The sequence below is a fragment of the Barbatula barbatula genome (assembly GCF_947034865.1).
Source record: "Barbatula barbatula genome assembly, chromosome: 3".
Taxonomy (NCBI): Eukaryota; Metazoa; Chordata; class Actinopteri; order Cypriniformes; family Nemacheilidae; genus Barbatula; species Barbatula barbatula.
Window position 1 is genome coordinate 21898680 of NC_136764.1, and position 20224 is coordinate 21918903.

General features: G+C 37.8%; 2 protein-coding genes across 3 annotated transcripts; both read right to left on the bottom strand.

Moving 5' to 3' along the window:
- Nucleotides 1-676: 676 nt before the first annotated feature.
- and2 (actinodin2) lies at nt 677-5527 on the bottom strand (the record flags this gene model as incomplete). Its single annotated transcript, XM_079451958.1, has 7 exons — nt 677-1930; nt 2326-2474; nt 3378-3422; nt 4255-4322; nt 5165-5255; nt 5340-5390; nt 5497-5527. 7 exons carry the CDS (start codon nt 5525-5527, stop codon nt 677-679), a joined length of 1689 nt encoding a protein of 562 aa, XP_079308084.1.
- A 2648-nt stretch (nt 5528-8175) lies between these two features.
- On the bottom strand, nt 8176-18876 carry retreg1 (reticulophagy regulator 1). 2 transcript variants are annotated; one of them, XR_013786353.1, is made up of 10 exons: nt 18556-18785; nt 17703-17809; nt 17318-17348; nt 12264-12390; nt 12094-12178; nt 11626-11748; nt 11406-11476; nt 11162-11285; nt 9074-10193; nt 8176-8630 (listed from the first exon to the last, which is right to left on the bottom strand). XR_013786353.1 is itself a non-coding variant. In XM_079451704.1 (9 exons), the coding sequence occupies exons 1-9, from the start codon at nt 18783-18785 to the stop codon at nt 9739-9741; spliced, it is 1353 nt and encodes a 450-aa protein (XP_079307830.1). In that variant the 5' UTR covers nt 18786-18876; the 3' UTR covers nt 8176-9738. The 2 variants fall into 2 exon arrangements, 1 of the variants encoding a protein (XP_079307830.1); XM_079451704.1 differs by having other exon boundaries at nt 8176-10193; nt 18556-18876.
- Nucleotides 18877-20224: the final 1348 nt, after the last annotated feature.

Here is a 20224-nt window from a genome sequence, read left to right on the forward strand (position 1 = left end):
TTAGCCTACAGAGCCTTATATTTACTGAAGAACTGATAAGTGTGCCTGTGTTTAGTTTGGCTGCCTAGCTGTGCATGCAACAAGTTTACGTCATCGGAAAAAAACATGGCGGCCTCCTTAGGTTAAAATGAGTATTACATTTAGTTTTTTTTTAAAGAATTAAAAATATTTGTTGTGTTTCTAATGACAAACGCTAGTAGAGTTTAGTAGTCTCTCTACACACTGGGTTCCCTTTAATAATCATCCCCAAAAAGATTCTAACAACACCAACATTCTTAATTCAAGTCTTTAATTTTTTTAGATTAAGGAAACAAAGCATACATGCAACCGGACATAGAAGATAGAGACAAAGTTTTTTTTATAAAAGTGACAGAAGTTACATTAAATACAGATCGTATAATATAAATTCATAGTCATATATTCCCTGAACCAACTATAATACATAAATACACAGAATGCTTTACATTACCATCAACCTTAACCCAAAAGTCTAACAAAGAATCTTTCCCACAAGTTTCCCAACATCTATCACAGACAAAATGATCAATACAGAAATAATTCCTGGATGATCCTAAATCGCTTCTCTTGCACAGATCTGAAGTTCAGTCTTCATAACCAGACATCTTTCCTTGCAAGTGTTTATTCATTGTCATCCATTTTCTACAGGAAGATGTTCTCATTTCTTGTAGCCACCCACAAATCCCCTCATGAAGTCCTCGAATCCTGGAAGCAAATGCTCAGGAGCCACATGATCTTGTTTCTGCGGGGCTGGATCATCTTTGTGCTCCACGCCTGCAGGCTCTGCTTTACGCAGACGGCAGTTGAAATCGATTTCGGGATCGCAGTCAGGGTGGGGCTCAATGATGCCATCTTTGGCTGTCTTAGCTGCTTCTGCTCTTGTGGATGGCCGAGGGCCAAACTTACCACAGTTGGGATCATAAGGGTGGCAGTCAAGTTCGGAACTGGCCCTCAGGTCTTGATTCTCCACTGGTGTGCAGTCCTTATCGTAAAACATGTAACAGTCGTAACCTTCCTTGGTCTTCCCACGGATACCCAGTCGGTGACGGCTCTGATACTGGGGGATGACTGGAGGGGGTTTCATGAGAGCAGCATTCCCGCCCATCAAACAGTAAGGATCGTAGCGAGGATCGCAGGCCAGATTGTGTGGTGCCACCTCATCTTTTGGAATGTAGATAGGCGAAGTGAGTCCAGATAGCTTGCCAGCTGTAAGGGGGTTGCAGCCCTCATCATACAACGGGTTGCAAAACTTCTCTTTTGCGGCCTGGCCCTCGGCCGTTTGGGCTGCAGGTGCGGCTACGTTGGCGACGCAGAGGGGGTCAGTGGCGGGGTTACATCCAGGATACAGGTGATACAGACCTGAGTATCCTCTGGCTACCAGCTTGGGCCGGCAGTAGGGATCCGTGGTGGGATCACAACCAAGATAAGAGTAAGAAGGACTGAGAGAGGGCTTGTAGCCGTAAGCAGCACGCAGGTGATATTGCAGACACTCGTTGTCTGTAGGGTTGCATACACGCAGGAGCTCCGCCCTCTGCTCCGCTGACAGGAAAGGCTCCAGGACCGGCCCATAGTAGTAGGGGCTGGATGCAGATTTCAGCGGGAGTAGAGGGCTCAGGATGGGAGCTGGGATCTTTTGCTCCTCTTCTGCCGCTTTCGATCTAACAGAGTAGATGCAGTAGGGGTCGAGGTACGGGTTGCACACCGTCACCGCTGCATGCTTAATGGGTAAAGGCATGACAAGCTTAGCTTTGGGCTTGCTGGTAGATTCTGCAATGCAGTCTGGGTCGTCTGAGTTGGCACAGGCTTTGTAAATTTCACTCAGGTGAGTGAGGTAATGGTTGAAAGAACGACCCTCTTCTACCCTGTGCTTATTCTGCAGGTAGGTGAGGTACATGCGATCCATGCCCTCGACCTGTGGAGATGAACACAGAGAAAAACAACAGCCGAATGTGTCAAATGAGTCATTTTAACTTGTGATTTGTGAGAATACTAAACAATATGCCTTTATGATGAGAATTATTTATTTATTAGCCCAAAATGTGCGATCCTGTGTGTGAAATCCAGGCTAATATATTGGGTAAAAAGCATGAATGTTTGATTTCAAGCATTAATTTCACTATTAATTTAATCTGTGACATGGTCAGCATTTAATATCAAGCTTATATTTTCACAGAATGTTCTTTACATTATCTAGTATGATTGTATGGAGAAAACACAAAAATTATTCGAGATCGAATCTTTATAGCAACAGTTATAGGTTGGCACACAATGGGTATGAGCTCCCTATTATAATTTGAGGTAACTCACTCCCTCCTGGTTGTTGGTCTCTGTGTAGTATTTATACCAGCCCCAGAAATCAGGCTGGCTTCTGTAGTAACCAATGTTCCTCTTGTTGCGTTTCATCTTATTCAATGGAGATACGCTGTCTGTCTTCTCCTCAGCAGCAGCTTCCATAACTGGACCAGTACAAGACAAAAGGCAAAACTTTTTAAAAAAGATTTTTAATTGTTTTTATTTTGCATCAAATGATGCCGTTTCAGGCAATAAAAAGGTCTCTAGTGGCGGTGAAGTGACATAATCATTTAGCACCATAAATAAAGTCCCAGTAAAAAAAAAAATTACAGTTTCAATTTTTTCATGAAATACATTTTTTAAATCCGTGTGCCTTTATAATCTTAAATTAAAATCTGAAAATGCACTAGTCCTGAAATGACTATCCATCTTATATGACGAATGTAAAACGGCTTGGGCGGCTCATCTGTTAACTCCTTCCCTTCAACTGTCAGTCTGCAGTCACTATTATTTGAAAATGCAACGGCTGTTTTTAAACATCCAATCATATTGCAGAGAAAGACGGAAGCCACGGCCACTATTTTTCTCATTCAAAATTCCATTTCACTCCGAAAAAATACGGAAGTAAAAACGATTGCAATTTCCGGTTCACGGGGACTTTAAATGACATGTACATTCTGTGTAAAAATAAAATCTATTCAACTTTACAGTAGATATGTTTTGATCGCTCGGTTTAACAATTTAGGGGAATGTTTGCTATTTTTTTAAATATGGAACAATAATAAAGGCTGGTATGTCCAAACTTTGAAAAGTATGATGAACAATAACAAACGTCAATAAAAATGATGTTCTGACATTTGTCACTAAATTTTATAACATGTGGAACTGACAGTGGAGTTTTCCCATGTCAGAGGTACTAATGGAGACTATAAATCTCTTAATGGTGCTGTTGTGATTCCATTTTTAAAACGTTCAACATAATGATTCGTGTTTAATGGCTGTTGCTTTGACGTGAGTGCTGTTTACGGTGCAGCTGATGATATAATTACACAAAAAATCATACTTACCATTCTTGTCTTCATGGTGCCCAACAGGACCAGCACTCAGAAAGTCTGCGTTAGACAATAATAATAAAAAAGTATGAAGCAAAACCCACGCTGCTTAAATGGAGACAAATGCCAACCAGCTACAGCAATGTGCCCCTATGTGTGCACAGCAGGCATTTTTCTCATCATTCTGCCTATTTCCATCTCTCCTCTTTGAGAGTGCTTTTTTAAGTGCTTCAATTTCCGGGACCCCTGCAAGTCTACCTGTTAAACTACAAAGAGAACGAAAACTAGACCAGGGCTCCTGCTGTTATTACCATAGTGCTGTAAAATAAAATGAAGGATGTAAAATGTTCTGTACATGCAAGATCATTTGTGCAATGTACCTGCCCCACTAGTGGGTATTTTTAAATGTTTATAGCCCACAGAACAAAGTACAGTCGGCTGAATATTTTAAAGTTTGTACTTCCTGTTTCTTCTGTGGAAAGTGTTTCACTTACTGACAGGTTTTACTGTATTTTGCAAATGGGTTTATAAAAAGATGAATTTTAACAACAATGGACAATCATATACAGTATAAAGAACTCAACTCATGTAACAAACACCTTAGGACTTTACAGGTACTCGGTTTAATTGTTATTGACTTTGCGCATTTATTTTTGTCCAATTTTATCTCGAGAGTAGCATTAAGATGCATAGTTTTGTCTAGCTGAGCGCAATAATATTTGCTTTGTGAATGGCCCCTTGAGAGAAGCGGCATATTCTACAAATAAAGCTTAAATTATACTCACCATCTAAAAGCTATCAATTGCACATTCACTTTCTGTAAGTCATAATTACTTTCTAAGAATGTAATGTTTCAATTGTGATGTATATTTTTACTTTAATTTATGCCTACCTGGCATGAAGACAGCAAGGGCAATTCCACAGATCATAATGGATAGTGAAAGCCTGGCCATTGTTGTTCTGTTGGGGGCACCGAAAAACAAAAATCATCAAATCCCAAGAGTGATCAGTATCAGGACCATTACCAACACGATGTTACTGAATATTTAAATGACTTGTTGCAGATACATCCAAGGGATCTTAAAGTGAATTGAAGGTATACAGTTTATCAGTATCTGTCTTCCTGGGAATCACACCAATGGCCCTGGCACTTAAAGCTACAGTTCACCCAAAGAAAATTAATTCTGTCTTCATTTACGCACCCTTGAGTTGTTCCAAATCTGTATACATTTCTTTGTTCTTTTGAACACAGAGAAAGATATTTGGAGGAATGCCTGTAACCAAACAGTTCTTGGCCACCATTGAAATTTCAATGGTAGTCAATGGAGGCAAAGAACTGTTAGCATTCTTCAAAATATCCTTCTCTGTGTTCATCAGTACAAAGAAATGTATACAGATTTGAGAGTGAGTAAATTATGGAAGAATTCACATTTTTGGGTGAATGATACCAATGATACCAGTAGAGCTACAGAAACATCTCTGCAATTGCAATTCTGGTTATATTCTTATTTAGTATAAACACATAACTATGTAAAATAGCCAGTGTTTGATTAAAAGACGAAGCAAAAGAGTATATCTTCATTTAGCGATTTCATCTACAAATACATCATGGAATTTACAACAAATATGACAATATGGCAGTTTACATGAGACGCAAAAGAAGTAAAATACCAGTCAAATATAATGGGATATACAAAAGATCCCAAATTATAATGGTAAAATATATTTATATTTTGGTAGCACATTGAAAGATCTCAGCAGCTGCCAACTAGATAAAAAGAGAGTATGTCATGAGCTCCTACCTGTTACAGCAGAACGTTTTAATGATGCTCTGAAGGGGTGTACTCAACTCTTTAGCCAGCCTCTGCTCTCCCCTCCAAACCCTCTGAGGTGCTGCCGTGCACCGCAACAGTTTTAAGGAGCTCCATGATCATTAAACACAAAAAGGCATGTCATATGTCAGGAGCGTGCTGTTACCCTTATTGGGATTGGCTCTCACTAAAATCAGCTCATCCACCAATGGAAGTCCTGTAATTAGGAAGAAAAGCAGCAAGATCCAACTTGGTAGAAGGAGCCGGAGGGATGTAGAAATAATCAAGGAAATACCCTTTTTACTGGTTGATGAATGGGGTACCATCCGTCATAAACCTAAACTCTTCTCCCATTCTGGCAAATAATAATTTTGAACATGTGCTGAGATCGATGTCAGATTGTATCTGCCTAGTTTATGTTTTTTATTCTGAATTCTGCAGATATGCTTTGCTTTGGTTTTCAGATTTAGGAATAGGATGTAGTTCTACTTATGAAGTTCTATACAATTCAGTGTTTCTGAAAATCTAAAGAGTGTACTGTTATACCTAGTCAAAACATGGATGGCACAACAACATTAAGCATACAAAGACCCCTGCTGTTATGCCCCCCCCCCAAACAACCCAGATTCCTGTCAACAACTTTTAGAAGGTGTTATCTGGCAATTTCTTCACACCCACCAAGATTCCACTTCGAGGAAGAAAATCGTGTCGGAAACTGACAGCAACTGAAATCCAGAGGCTAACAGGACATTATAAAAGATCAGGGTTGGGTCAACAATCTGACATTACCAATTTTATGGCCCTAACATGACCATAAAACATAGTTCTGCATGATGGCTTGTTATATATCATATCGAGTTGTTGCTTAATATACTGCAAAGACACTTGCAGTCTAAATCTACAGTTAAATAGTGGACTTTTTGTTTCAGATGTGACATACACTTATGAAGTTGATTTGGTATTTTATGTCATCGTATCCACTGAGATCCATTCATCATCTGGGACAGCCGGATCAGCACATCCACAGTTACACATATAATTAAACTTCTGACTGGCTGCAAACAGGTGTTTCACACAGCACATAAACCTGCAATCCAAGCTGGAAGCAGCTGAACACACCAACATGATATGGCCTCATAATTTTAACATACCACATGTAGAAGAATGTGAGGTTCTCTCAGAATTTTGGAACACCTGGCGCCAGGGAAGACGTTAGAAAAAAAATACTTTAGAAAAAAAGCCAAACATTAAAATCCATTTAAAACTGTTGGCCTGTTACTGAATGTATTTGGTTGAATGCAGTAAATTGCTACTAGCGTTCAACTTTACATATATTTATTGTTTTACAGCTTGACGAGAAAAATCATTTTTGCTCTATTATTGCTGAGAAGTTGTTTTGATCATTCCAGGAGACATACAACTTTTTGAAAGGACTTGAAACAAATGGAAGAGAAATGTTCAAGTTTATACTGAAAAACAAATCACAGATATTTGGAACTCTGGGCACAGTTTAAGACCTTTTTGAGTGAGTTCCAGTAGCAGTGGTCCTCAGGAAAAACATTTAAGAAAATACATTTGCTTTCATCAATAAACATCAAAGATTTCAAAGAGATGGCATTTCTTTTGCCCGCGGGAATGTTAATGCTTTTCACATTGTACAATTCCAATGTTACTATATTTCACAAACGTTACAAGTGAGTTTTATTTAAGTCTGTTGCAGGACCATGGCAGGAAGGTCAAGGTGATAAAACTCGTAGTGGTTCAGTCATGTCTGAGTTTACAAGATTTGAGACAAGCTACATGTCTACAAATGTTTTTCCTTTAGCATTGTCTGAGAAAAACATAGCTTTTGTAAAATGACTATGTGTCTCTCAAGCCAACAACTCTAAGTTTGCAGACAAAAGTACAAAAACAACCCTCAAGACTTCATTCAGAAGTGATTCCTGCTTGTTTTAAAGTTTCAAAGTTGTGACGATTACTCAGTTACAAACAGATAAAAGCATAAATGGAAATAATTATTCTATGTGGGTAACATGATGCATAAGAAATGAGTTCTTATACTTCAATACATTTTCATCAATGTATTCTTGTGCAATGATGTCTACAAATAAGGATTTTAGAACAGTTGTATCTCTTTTACAATATCTCAGACATTGGAAAGGAAGGATTTTCAACTGCAGTTTGCTGTGCAGAATTTTTTTGATCTCTTTTATCTTAGTTTGTATTATACATTTAGATGAAATGAAAAGTATGACAGACACATTAGGAGCGTTTGGCTTCTTTGATTTTTATTTTGGCCCTAAGCCAGATATCACACCACATTAAAGAACTAACTTCATAAAGACATGGTTCTGTAGTAAAACACCTCCTGCTGGGGCTGAACCCCTAAAAGACCACAAGACATGCATTTCTTTTTAACCGTTTCAGTGTGTTTAACTTTTAAAGCATTTTATTTTAGAACTTAAAACCAAACACATTTTTCTTAAAGACAAATGTTGCCCTTATCAACTCATTCCTCATGTGAGTCAATGGGGTCCAGTGTTATTTGGTTACAGACTGTCTTCAAAATATATCTTCTTTTGTGTTCTGCAGAACAAAAGTCACACAAGTTTTGCGTGAGGGTGAATAAATTATGAAAACTTGTACTGTATAAACATTACCCCACATGATGTAGTGAACTGAAACCCTAAAACTTGATTATGTTGCTGACTTTAGGAAATGTATAGGTGATGTATGGTTTGTGCTGTTTGAGGTGCTCCATACAAGCCCCTGTGAGTAAATCGCCAGGTGCTTAAAATGGTCAGTTTTATTAAACCATCAGTGAAAGTGCCAATTTTTTTAATAATATCTGGATAAAATGTAATATTACCTGTGATACTGGATTAGATAACCAGCTATAGCTACATATTTGAAAACATTTAAGATCTTTTCAAACAAGTCAATTAATAAGCATGTCTTCAACTGTAATCCTCATCCTCAGGAAAGAAATGAAAGAAGAAAATAATGTTCAATCATATGGTTTTTAATCACATTCTTGATATTGTTTATGTACAACCATATTTTGCAGTCATATAAGGCAATCATATGTGCAACAATCGTAAATGATACAGGAAAAGAGTACTATATTTAAATGAATGCAAATCACATTAATTCAAATTTATTTTTAGACAGCATTCATTATGAGTGAAAAAAAGAAAAAAAGAATTTGTGAAACTCATGTTCATTCAGTCACTGGCTGCGTTTCCGAAAGTGGCTGCTGATCCGTGTCAAAACTAAATTCATCCTTTATAATACGTTTGTTAGACATAATAATTTAGATATGCATTAAACAATCTCACTGTGAACAGAAATGTGATCTTGAATATATATGTGCGTCTTTAAGTACATTTACGAATAATAGGTCTGGTCTCTTTCTTACAGAAAATATAAAGGGATAGTTCATCAAAGAATGAAAATTCTGTCATAAATGACTCACCCTCAAGTCATTCCACAACCAAAGACCTTCATTTATTTTTGGAACGCAACTTAAGATAGTTTTGATAAGGTCCAAGAGCTCTCCAGTCCCCCCATAGAGAGCATCGCAACAGACACTCAACCTGCAGAAAGTTAGTAAAGAAATCATTAAATTAGTCCATGCGACTACAGTGGTTCAACTGTTATTTTTATAAAGAGACGAGACAATACTTTTGGTGTCCAATTCCGCTTTTCTGCATTAATCTTTAATGCGTGTGCAGATGTAGAACGCATGCGCTGTGGAGCTGACGCAGGAGCCACCATTCACGACGCATAAAAATCGAATTAACTTGTCTTCTGAACATTAACACAGAGGTCTTACGGTTGTGGAATGACTTGAGGGCAAGTAATTCATGACAGAGTTTTCATTCTTTGGTGAACTTTCACTTTGAAATATTTCTCACCAAAATGATTAACAATTGTTTACAGATTGTTTATTAAATCAAATCTGTTCAGCTTAGGTGTCTGTTTGTTCTATAGTGCCTTGTATCACTTTAAAGTAAGGTGCAAATAAAAACAAAAAAATATATAACAATAAAAAACAGAACTACTGTAACTAGGGATTACATTAGCTTTTCCAAAATCCTTCATGAGAAAATACAAAATATAAAACAATGTCAAATAGAATATCTTTAATATGTACTACAGTAGTACATATGTTATTTTTGTTGCTACCTTTGTTAAATTTCTGCTGACTGTCTATTGGTGGGAGGCATTAAGATGAAGAGAAAAACAATTTGGCAGCAAAACATAAAATATCCTGCATCTACCAGCCTTTTAACAGCTAAACTAGTGACTTTACTCTGGTCCATAACCCTCTGGTCATTGACAGGCTGATCATCTACAATAACCCACTCAAATGAACCAGTGCCTAAACCAGCCACTACAGTATACACCCTCCCCGGATGACTTCTATATTTTTTATAGCAAAATAATTGAATCACACCAGCACAGTAAAAACAGTGGAATACCTTCATAATTCTGGACCATTCCCTGTAAACCTTCCCACCCACATCCCATCACAGAGGGAAGCGGAAGCCCTCTAAATAAGATCAGTGGTGTCCCAGTAGTTTTGAGAGAAAGCCTGAAGGTTTACTTGGCTTAGACTGATTATCGCGGCTCGCCCTGTCCAGGCCCAGCTCCCCCTCCAGCTGTTCCAGCTCTGATTGGTCCAACAGCTCAAAGTCTTCTGCCTCGCTGTCTGATTCCTCAGCCAGTGCCTGGACCAGCGCTGCAGGTATGGCGGCCTCCAGACGTTCCTGCATTGCTGCCGTGACTGCTGCCGTAATCATGTCTCCTGCTAGCCTCTGCATAACCTCAAGGGGTTGGACTGTAGGTTCTTCGTCTGACTGTGTGGACCCATACCTGCTGGGATGGGACAGAGGGATGGGCATTCCGATGCTCAGATCTTCATCATCCTCTCCATTTGTCCCCAAGCCATTGTCCAGCGAGGGAAAGTCAGGCAGTCCACCTGCGAAGACCTCCTCATCACTTCTCCGGTCTGAGTCTATATAAGAAAATATTTTAAAAGAACAATGAAGACCTAAACTTTTATTTTTGCAGTGTACTCTATGGCAACATAAGGCGGTCAGTCAAAACACAATTTATGACACAATTTGCAAATAACACATTCGGTTTCAAAAAAAGAAAAAGGTTATTTATAAATAAATTACGCATCAGACTGTTATTTCATTAAGTGTTAAAACAGACAACATTTGTGTAACTTAGCCGTACAATTTTTTTAGAATTGAAATTCTCATTTTTTGTAATTGAAATCTATTTTTATTATATTTTATTATATCATACAGCTGTGGAAAAAATTAAGATATCATTCCAAATTCAGCATTTCTAGATTCTAGATTTTGGTCATTACAGTCCAGTGTGTGTTGAATTTCAACAAAATCAAACCTCAGGAGTGACATAAAGGCACCCAACAGCAATGTGAAAGACTGACAGCATGACAAGACACATAAAATCAAGGGTGTCACATAAATATATATGTTTTAACTTTTCTTGAATAAATATACAAATATTACTGTTGTATTGCTTAAAAGAGAATATGAATTTTTTTTCTTTGCAGTATTTGAAGTCTGAAGAAATACAGATCATCTTTTCTGTTATTTTGACCTATTTCTCCAGTTTTCATTTTCTGCATATAAATTCAAATATAGTTAGACTGGACAAATCATTAAAACACAACACATACTTCATATTCACACAGTACTGTACATGGCAAAAAGTATGCAGGTACCAAACAACTGCCAAAAACATGTACCTGACAAACATTTCATTGAAAAAACTTTGGGTATTTTCAATATAGCACGGGTCTGGGTTTTGTGCAGGCCATCGACAGCTAAATTTGGATATTGGGGATTGCACTTGATTTTATGTGAAAGTCTGCACAGACTGTAGCTTAAATAGCTCATTCTTTTCTTGACCATTTTGTGTATATTTCTGAAAGATGGTAGTGTTTACCGTCTGAGTTTTCTGTCTGAGGCGTGTGTCCCTCTGAAAGGTTAAAGGTACCATTGTCAGTCCATGTTACTTCAGAGACCTCTGTGTCTGATATCGACAGCTCTTTGCACACGGTGGAGTCCATCTGAAAGAGATTGGTTCAATATCAGTTTATTCTCACATAGACAAATCAGTAATCCTCACTGTTTTTAGTGGCTTATCATAAACATGTGAGTAATAGGCACCCAGTTGTATGATAGCTGACCTTTGGGAAAAGGGAAGACAGATCGGCTTCAATGCTCTCTTTCTCGACTTGTGACTGAAGTATCCTTTTCTCTAGGGTATGAAAGGAAAGTGGAGAATGCAAATCCGACATTACTGTTATGAATTTACGATTATTAGTATTGACATTTCCCCTGGAGATGGTTTACGCTAGTGACCTCATCAAGGAAATAATGTAATATTCAGATTTATAACAGACGTACCATGATTCTCCTTGATTTTCTGAAAGAACTCGCCCACTCCAAAGTCAAGTTTCTGCAGAACTGGTTCCAACCACATCCCAAACTCATGTGATGACACCAAGGGCCAGAGAAAAATGCCCAGCACTAGAGTAAACAGATGCAGAAACTATTAATGTGCGTGTCACGCTTACCGGTGTGTGTTAATGAACCTGCTGACGGCTGGGAACCAGAGACTGAGTGAATGTCCTCATAGTTACACTACTAGGAATCCACTATCACATGTCAGGTGTTCTAGTTTCTAGCTTGAGGTAAACCCAGGAAAGGGTGTTCACTTTGCCAATAGCAGCACGGATATAATCATCCTTAAACTTAAAGAGCCGAACAGTGCAAATGTTATTGACTTATGTGTATGTCAATACAATACTAAGACACTGTACATAAGATAATAATTAGCAAGTGTTTTTGAGTGGAACCAACTTGGGCACTTACCTAAGATGTATGAAATAACAACCCCTGGGACGTAACGGCCAAGTATAGCCAGAAACGAACACATACTGCATACCAGCAGACAGAACTGTGATAAGAGACAAATACAGAGTTTGAAATTCCAGCACTGCCTACTGTAATGCACAAAGAGTCCACAGTCAATCCATTTGTACCTTGCCTGGATTCTGCTGTTTAAAAGAGGAAGTCTCCTCAATGAACAGTTTGAAGCTCATCCAGGAGTCTGTGAATGGAGATCCCGATGCAGACTTGCCCTCCTGGCCAGAGTCAATGACCTCCCAGCTAAAATTAAATACACCACATGACATCAATGACCAATAACCATATTCATGAATTTAGACTTTGCTCTTTTTTAAATCTTGAACTTAAAATGTGTTCAACAGTATATTAATGTTAAAGAAATCTTTCTTTACTCTTTCTTGGTTTTAAGAGTCACGGGAACCATTTGCTTTTTTTAGTAATAGCAAACTGGAGGAAACTGTGGTGTGTAATCTATACTGTATGGTAATGTGCATTACAGTATGTAGTTGCTAATCTTCACCCCAAAAGAGTTTAAGATCATTACATGTTTTGTAATGTGAATACAAGATGTGTAACTGCATTTTATAAGACAAAGAAATTATTAAATTAACAATGATGTTATGCCATATGCGTTATGTTGCACTTGGAGTCAAACATATGAATGCACAAACAATTGAGGAAACCATTTTTGCAGTGGGTCATAAAAATAACATAAAATAGAGTAGATATTTCATTGGTCAAACCTTGATCTTTTGGCTTTGAATGAATTAGCATGACTTTTCGGATGAGGCATCTGAGAATTTCTTGGCAGCGGGTAAGCATCTATTAACAGGCAGCATGTTAATGCCTTTTATCTTGTATTATGCCTCCTCACAGCTGTTGCCCTGCATTTCCACTTGCCAAAAACACAACAAACAACGCCCTCTAGAGTGCCTGTGTTATGAAATATTAAACACAGATCAAGTGTGTTCAACCAAACATGCCAAGCAATTCGATTCTAGTTTTGTATCCTGCAGGTCATAAGGCTGTCACCTCTGTCATAGCTGTAACATGTTTCCCCACCGGAGGTTTCCTATTAACCGGGGGCACATGTGGCGCGTGTGACTATGAGGCAACAGAGCTCGCATTAGCATTTCACCATCGAGCATGTGGCTGATACGGTTCAAGATTAGAAAAAGTGTCAAGGAAAGAGAGCTTGCCCAACTCGGACCAGAGCTGATGACTGGAGTCCAATAAGGTGTGAAACCCACATGATGCAGTTGGCCTTGTAAAATTGTGGGGGGATTTAGTGACATTACATCTTTCGTAACAAGGTAGATGGCTGTTTGGAAAAACTAATAGTTGACTGGTGTCATGTGGTGTTTGATGATCGACACTATTTGAAATCAAAGTGCTTGCCATTTTTACTATCTGTAGCTTGTAAGTGAATATGTTGCTAACACTCAGTAAATGTTTACCAAAAGAATATAATTTCTTTAGAAGGTTTAAAGGCATAGTTCACCCAAAAATGAAAACTCTATCATCGTTGACTTATGTTGTTTCAATGTTGAAAACATTTCTTTGTTCTGATGACAAGAAGAAACATTTGGACGAATGTAAGCAACTGACAGTTCTGGGACATCATTCACTTCCATAGTAGGAACAATTATTATACATTTATTTGTTCTGTTGAACACAAAATATTTTGAAAAAAGAAGGAAAGCAAACCTTTGACTGCCATTATAATTTTTTCTACGATGGTAGTAAATAGGGTATTAGCATACATGTCAATTACCTACTTCCGCTAATCTCCGAGCCAACATTGACGTTTCGCTTCAGGATGCACATAGGATTACGATCAACAACTTGACTAATTATAAAGGAGAAGCACTTCAGTCTATCCGTTTCAAGGTACATCAACAAATATGAACTTTTGCACTTACTAGAAGCATGATCATAGAGGCACTTAACAATGCTCACCAGTGAAAAAATCCACATTCTGTAAATATTCCCCAAATCACAACAGAAAACTATTGCTATACTGCACCTGAAGGTTCTTCAACAATGTTTTTAACCTGTCTATAGTTCTGCCCGCAGGCAGCAACACACTGACAGGTTCCATTGCTGCCTGGCATAAAAGCACGTATCAATAAGGTCCTTGTGACAATCAACGTGAAATTCCAGCAAGCATCTGTTCCAAAACAAGGGCCTGTCATGGAAACCGCTTGGCCCCTGATCCATCTAATCCATCACTGACATTTACAATAACATTCTCATATCTGAAACGTGACACAATTAATGGACATGTTGGACATGTTCTACATCTCTAGATAAACAAACTAGTTGCTCTTAGGATCCATTCAGATAATCCTGATGCCAAGCATCCGAACAACAACCAACCAATATCAGTACCTATATTTTCACAATATTATATTTCTTTACCTCAATGTTGATCCATGGTCTTCTGCGGTCATCTCAAAAGCTCTAGGTTTCAGCATGAGAAGTGTTTAGACTCTACTCGTGTCAGAAGGTGAGCGTGTCAGCTCGTATCACAAATGAAGTGTTGCATGAAGCCACACCAACTAGTGTTTATGTTAAGCAAAGCCTGCGCTTCACTATTTCAACTGGTCAAGTCTAAAAATACCAGTCACATAGCATTCCTCAAGCAGACATCAGACAGATAGTGCTGGACAGGCTGGTGGGGGCATGAACACACACGTACAAACACTCGAAATAATACCCCCTTAATACCCCCCTTTTCATAGAATGAGACCCTCTGGGGAAAGTATTTTAAATTAGGAGAATTTCCAAATCTCAATAATAATCTCTAGATAGGAACCCATTTTTAACTTGGAAATGATCCCTCAAACTTTTCTCTTAATAATCATCTCTTATTGGTTGAAAGATATGTAGTGCTTGTGATCAGAGGAGGTATTTTATTATTTATTTATAAATACATTTTAATCTAAAATTGTAATACTCTGATAAGATCTATGAATAGCTCCATGAGTACAAAGATAACCCTTCAGATCTATAAAAATGTATTACGTACTTGTTTCCTAACAATAGTAATAGCATTATTTATTAATAGTCTTCTTATTATTCAGTCATTTGACTATGATGAAAAGTCTATGCCTGGTCAGTTGGTCAGCAGTTAACTAATGCCAGTCACACTTCCTCCAATGGGCTGCGGTGTGTCTAGACACACCTTTTGTTTCCTAGTATCCTAATATGTGATTGGCTTCTTGGACGGGACACTAGAAAATCCTACCAATGAGGACAGCGAGGAAATGTAAGGTAAGATTATGATAAGTCCTAAGCACACAAATGGCTGTGTCACTCTGAAGTCCCAACATGCCCATCATGGACAAGCAACAGACTGTAACACAAACTCAAGTTTCACAACACATGTAACCAAACATGTTACCGCATATCACAATGTACTGATAAACAAACACTCATGACTTAAGAAGAAGAAATATGATCATATTATATTTTATAAGGTATAATTGTTTTATAATGTGTTGAAACATTTGTGTAGTGTTAAAAAACTGAAACAAGAAGTTCTTCTGGACTAGCGTTGAACCAGCGTTGTTTACATCACCCGAAGAGGTCTATACTTTCGGCTCCCTGACCCTTAGATTTTTTATCTTTATGTCTCAATGACGTATACTTCCGCTAAAATCTCAGTTCACATTGCTTTTATCATATTTGTTGATGAACCTTGAAACGGATAGACTCAGGTACTTGTCTACGTATGTCTAAGTGTTTGAATAATTAGACTCACATTGTTGATCGTAATCCTATGTGCATCCTGAAACGAAACGCCATTGTTCCCTATGGCCAGATGAAACAGCCTGGCTGAGATTTAAGTGGAAGTACGTCAGTGACCTGTGTGCATATACCCCATTATCTATTGTTATTTGTAAATATTACATTTACTTTAAAGTACGACTGTCACAATAGGCCTACAAATTGTTTCTACACGATAATCTTGGCCAAAAGGTTCATGATGCCATTATTATTGAGATATCTATTCAAATGTTTTTTTTTCATAATTTTGGTGAATGAACCACTTAAAATCTAAGTAAGGCAGAGAGTATGTTTGCGGTTCTTAAGGCGAAACTTTAAACAGTTGTTGAAGTTATTAAAATATTATCACATGTTTCAAATTAATAATAATCACTGATATTAGTGATGATTGTGGTTTTTCATATCACAGTTTGTCAATACTGGTACATTGTAAGACCCCTACTTTTGAAACTGTTTTTACATTTTCTGTTTTCTTGGACAAGTCACTTTAAATTTTTTAAATAATATTTAACCTCAATATTAATGTTTACTACTGTATTATTTAACACTTACTTTTCTCAAAACCATGGCCTTTTACAAGAAAACCGAACTACAAATTAAAAGTTCCTTGACATACACAAACACAAAAAGTAGGGCGGTTCCTTCATCCCATAACTATGGAAGGACGGGGGGCAGAGGGGTCAGAGCGCAGGGGGAAGACAACTGTTTAAACACGGCTCACATCAACAGCAGCAGGCAGAAACAAACAAGCTTGGGAAATGCAGCAGCTGTTCTTCAAGCAGCCCAGGTTTAATGAGGCCTGCCTCACATAAACACCATACTGAGGATTGCTGAACTGGCATGTCATCCCTGACGCACAACAGTGCATAAACAATGACAGGGCAACTCTGGTCAGAGTACAGCATGGCACAACAACCGGATTAAAATAATAGAAAGCTGAAGGCCCTTGATAAGGAGTATTGGATGAAGTGATCAAGCATTACCTTAATTCAATACGTTTACACAAATAGACTGCCGTCTGAATAAATTCACATGCAAAAAAAGTTAATTGCATTTTGTTTTTACATTAAGACATCATTTCCAAACATGATGAAAACGTTCAGTGTGTATGTTTTGAGCAGTTGTGCATTGATGTAATTTTTCCAGGAACTAAATCTTGATCCTCACGGCACCATGGGAACTCACTGCCAAACATCTCAGAGCTCACATGATTGGCTTTATGGTGTGCTGCAGGTCAGCAATAATGACAATTAAAAGGAATAGACCACCCTCTAGTGGTTACATGACGAACGCCAGCTAATCCACGAGAAACGCCTTTAAAAATACACTATAAAATGTTATCAAATAAATATATTGCATTACGTGATGTAAAGAGGTGTGCATACTTTAAACCTACCTGCTTGTCATACTCCTCCATAAAGCAGCTCCTATAAACAGGAAAATAGAAATCAATGGGATCTGGCAATCATATTGCTTATATAGCAGCAAACGCAAGAATAGGCTATGTGAGCTAAAGACATGTTTTTTCAAAGCCTTGGCTAAAACATTCACATGTAAGTACAGTACTACAAAGTTAGAGGATGTTTGGCTAGAAGCACAGTTTTTGAGAGACTGTTTAATTCTAAGACAAATCGCATTTACTAAGAACTAGAATCTACAAGACATTACCAATTTCACATGAGACTGGTGACCAACATATCTATACTTTCTGCCATTCTTAATGAGTCACCACAGTCGCGTGACACACAATGACGCTGTTATGGTTTGACACAAATGCACACCTCTTGATCTAAATAGTGCCACATCCCTCATTAGTTGTATCTTCACTAGAACAGCCAAGCACAAAGAGATGATGCTGAATAATCGACATGGACTGAGCGACACCAACCTGTATGGAAATATAAACATAGTAATTTATACTCCACAGACACAACTGAAAAACCTGAAAGAAGACAATCATTTGTATCAAATATTAACAAAGGTCATAAAAAAGTTCTCCAAATCAAAAATTGACATCTGTCATCACAGTTTTAACAGCATTAAACACCAAGTACAGACTCATGTGTTTATATTTGATTTACAGCCTATGAAAAATCTTTGGTATTTAAATCCAGGCTATTGCTTTGAGAGTGAAACTAAAACGGTTATTTGCCAAATTCCAGAATGGAAAACCTATTTAGTCCTGTTAACCTAAATACAGTTTATCCGCATATTCAGGCTTTCATTGATTTTTTATTTAGATCATGTAAATCATTGATACACTGGAAACTTGGCACTTGCATAATTGTGTAGAATTGCTTTATATATAAAAAAAAATATTTAATTTAAAAAAATGTACATTTAATTTTGTCTTTAAATGTGTATTTATTTCATGGTAAGAAGTCGCTCACTCACTGGCACAATATTTTACTTGCAAAGCTCTATTCCATATACGACCACAAAGAGTCTATGGGAAATACCTTTAGGGCTAGTTTGCAAATAACAGTAAGGCCTATTTAGTTTGACTGAGATGTATTGTATATTTGAATTCTATAAAATATAAGCCGTCTATAACCTGCGCATTTTTCATGCAACAATAAGTGATGTCATAGAAATAATGGCACAAGGGAAAATACGCTGCGTCATGTGTCTCACCAAAAGACAATATTTGTAGTTGCGAAGAAAGCGGAAGTCCATAAAGGTCTTTTCCAGTTAATCAGCATTGATATTCGACAGACTGGATAAGTGCCTGCAGGGTGACAGACGCCCGTGGGATGCTCTTCCTCCTTCTCCGCCATCTCTCCACCTGACTTGAGCCCTGCGCTTTTACCCACCGGCTCCACCTCTGAGCCGACCACGCGGTCACATCCACCCCGATGAGCCATAGAACACGAACGCGCGCCCGGGACGAGCACCTCGCGCGCACTGCCGCCTGCTTTGTTTTTGTTTTGTCACTGACGTCACTCCGAGGCAGCCCCGGTGCCCATGACGTCATCGCCCAGCAGATGTCTGACTTCCACCTGTCTGGTCCTAATGACCGGAATTAAAGCCAAATGAACGTATTGTGCGTCATAGTATATTCTTAATGCGTTGTTTTCATCGATTATTCTACATTTTTTAAGTAGTCCGCATCAGCCATCATTTTACTTTACATCATTAAAGCTTGAATCAATCTTTTGGATCTATTATTCTTTATATGATTTTCTAGTCATGTCTAAAAAAATATTTTTTCTATTCCAAGAATATCAGAAACAGCTTATTTAACCACTAGGGTGCATTACTGGATAAAGCAAAGGGCAGAAACAACCCTCACTATTACGCCTACGATGGAACAATTTACTATTATCTATACTTCCTAATGTAACTGGTTTGTTTAGTGACTATTATTATTATTCTAGATTACAAAAAGCTTTTTGAAATCAGGTGAACGCAAATATATTCAGCATGAATGACCTCAATGTCTTAAATAAATACTCCACCTTTAAAAAACGAAAAACACAAATTCTGTCATCATTTACTCACGCTCTTCTCGTTTTAAACCTGCATGACTTTATTTCTTCTGCAGAAGATATTTTGAAAAATGTTGGTAAGAGAAAACGGTTGGTCTCCATTGACTTCTATTTTATGGACACAAAACCAATGCAATTCAGTGGGGACCAACGGTTTTCTATTACCAACATTCTTCAAAATATCTTCTTTTGTGTTCTGCAGAAGAAAAAAGCCATGCATCTAAATAAGCATTACATTTTTGTCTTAACTATCCCTTCAATGTTGGACTGCTTTTAACAGGGAAGACTACATATCTCCAGTCACAAGCAACAGTAATAAAACACACAAGCAAACTCCATTTGCTGTGTATACATATTTCATTACTGTATCTTGTGACTGAAGAAATAAAAAAACCTATGTCCCTATATTCCTATTTTACCTGCTAAAAATATTTCTGAAAGACAAACGCGGCAATTAAAGCGGTGGCCTAATTTTTGATGCACTGGTGCACTGGCCGCTATTCAAGATTCCAAACAAAATAACCATTTAACTGTAGGTCCACATAATTAAAGACCTAAACATATTTATGATTTTGCTTAAAATGTCTTACATTCGCGACTCGTCTTGTTTCAGATTAACAGTTGTTTAATCTTGCATTGAACAAGCAAAAGATAAGTATTCTGTACAAGAAAGAAGTGTAGTGCCACTAATTGGACTGAATTTCAGTGGTAACAAAAGCTCTGACTAGAAAATTCCAGCCCTGGTTTTACAGGGCCTGCTTTGTTGCTTTGGTGTTTGTTCTCTACTGCTGTGTTAACAGTTATCTTTTCGGTGG

What these genes read in the sequence shown, in the direction of transcription:
- retreg1 (XM_079451704.1), bottom strand. Translation starts at nt 18,785, where the DNA reads ATGGCTCATCGGGGTGGATGTGACCGCGTGGTCGGCTCAGAGGTGGAG. An exon ending in ACTACAAATATTGTCTTTTG is followed by an intron (nt 17,810 to 18,555) that starts GTGAGACACATG and finishes ATTTCCATACAG; the next exon opens with GTTGGTGTCGCTCAGTCCAT. An exon ending in TGGAGGAGTATGACAAGCAG is followed by an intron (nt 12,391 to 17,317) that starts GTAGGTTTAAAG and finishes ATTTAATTTTAG; the next exon opens with CTGGGAGGTCATTGACTCTG.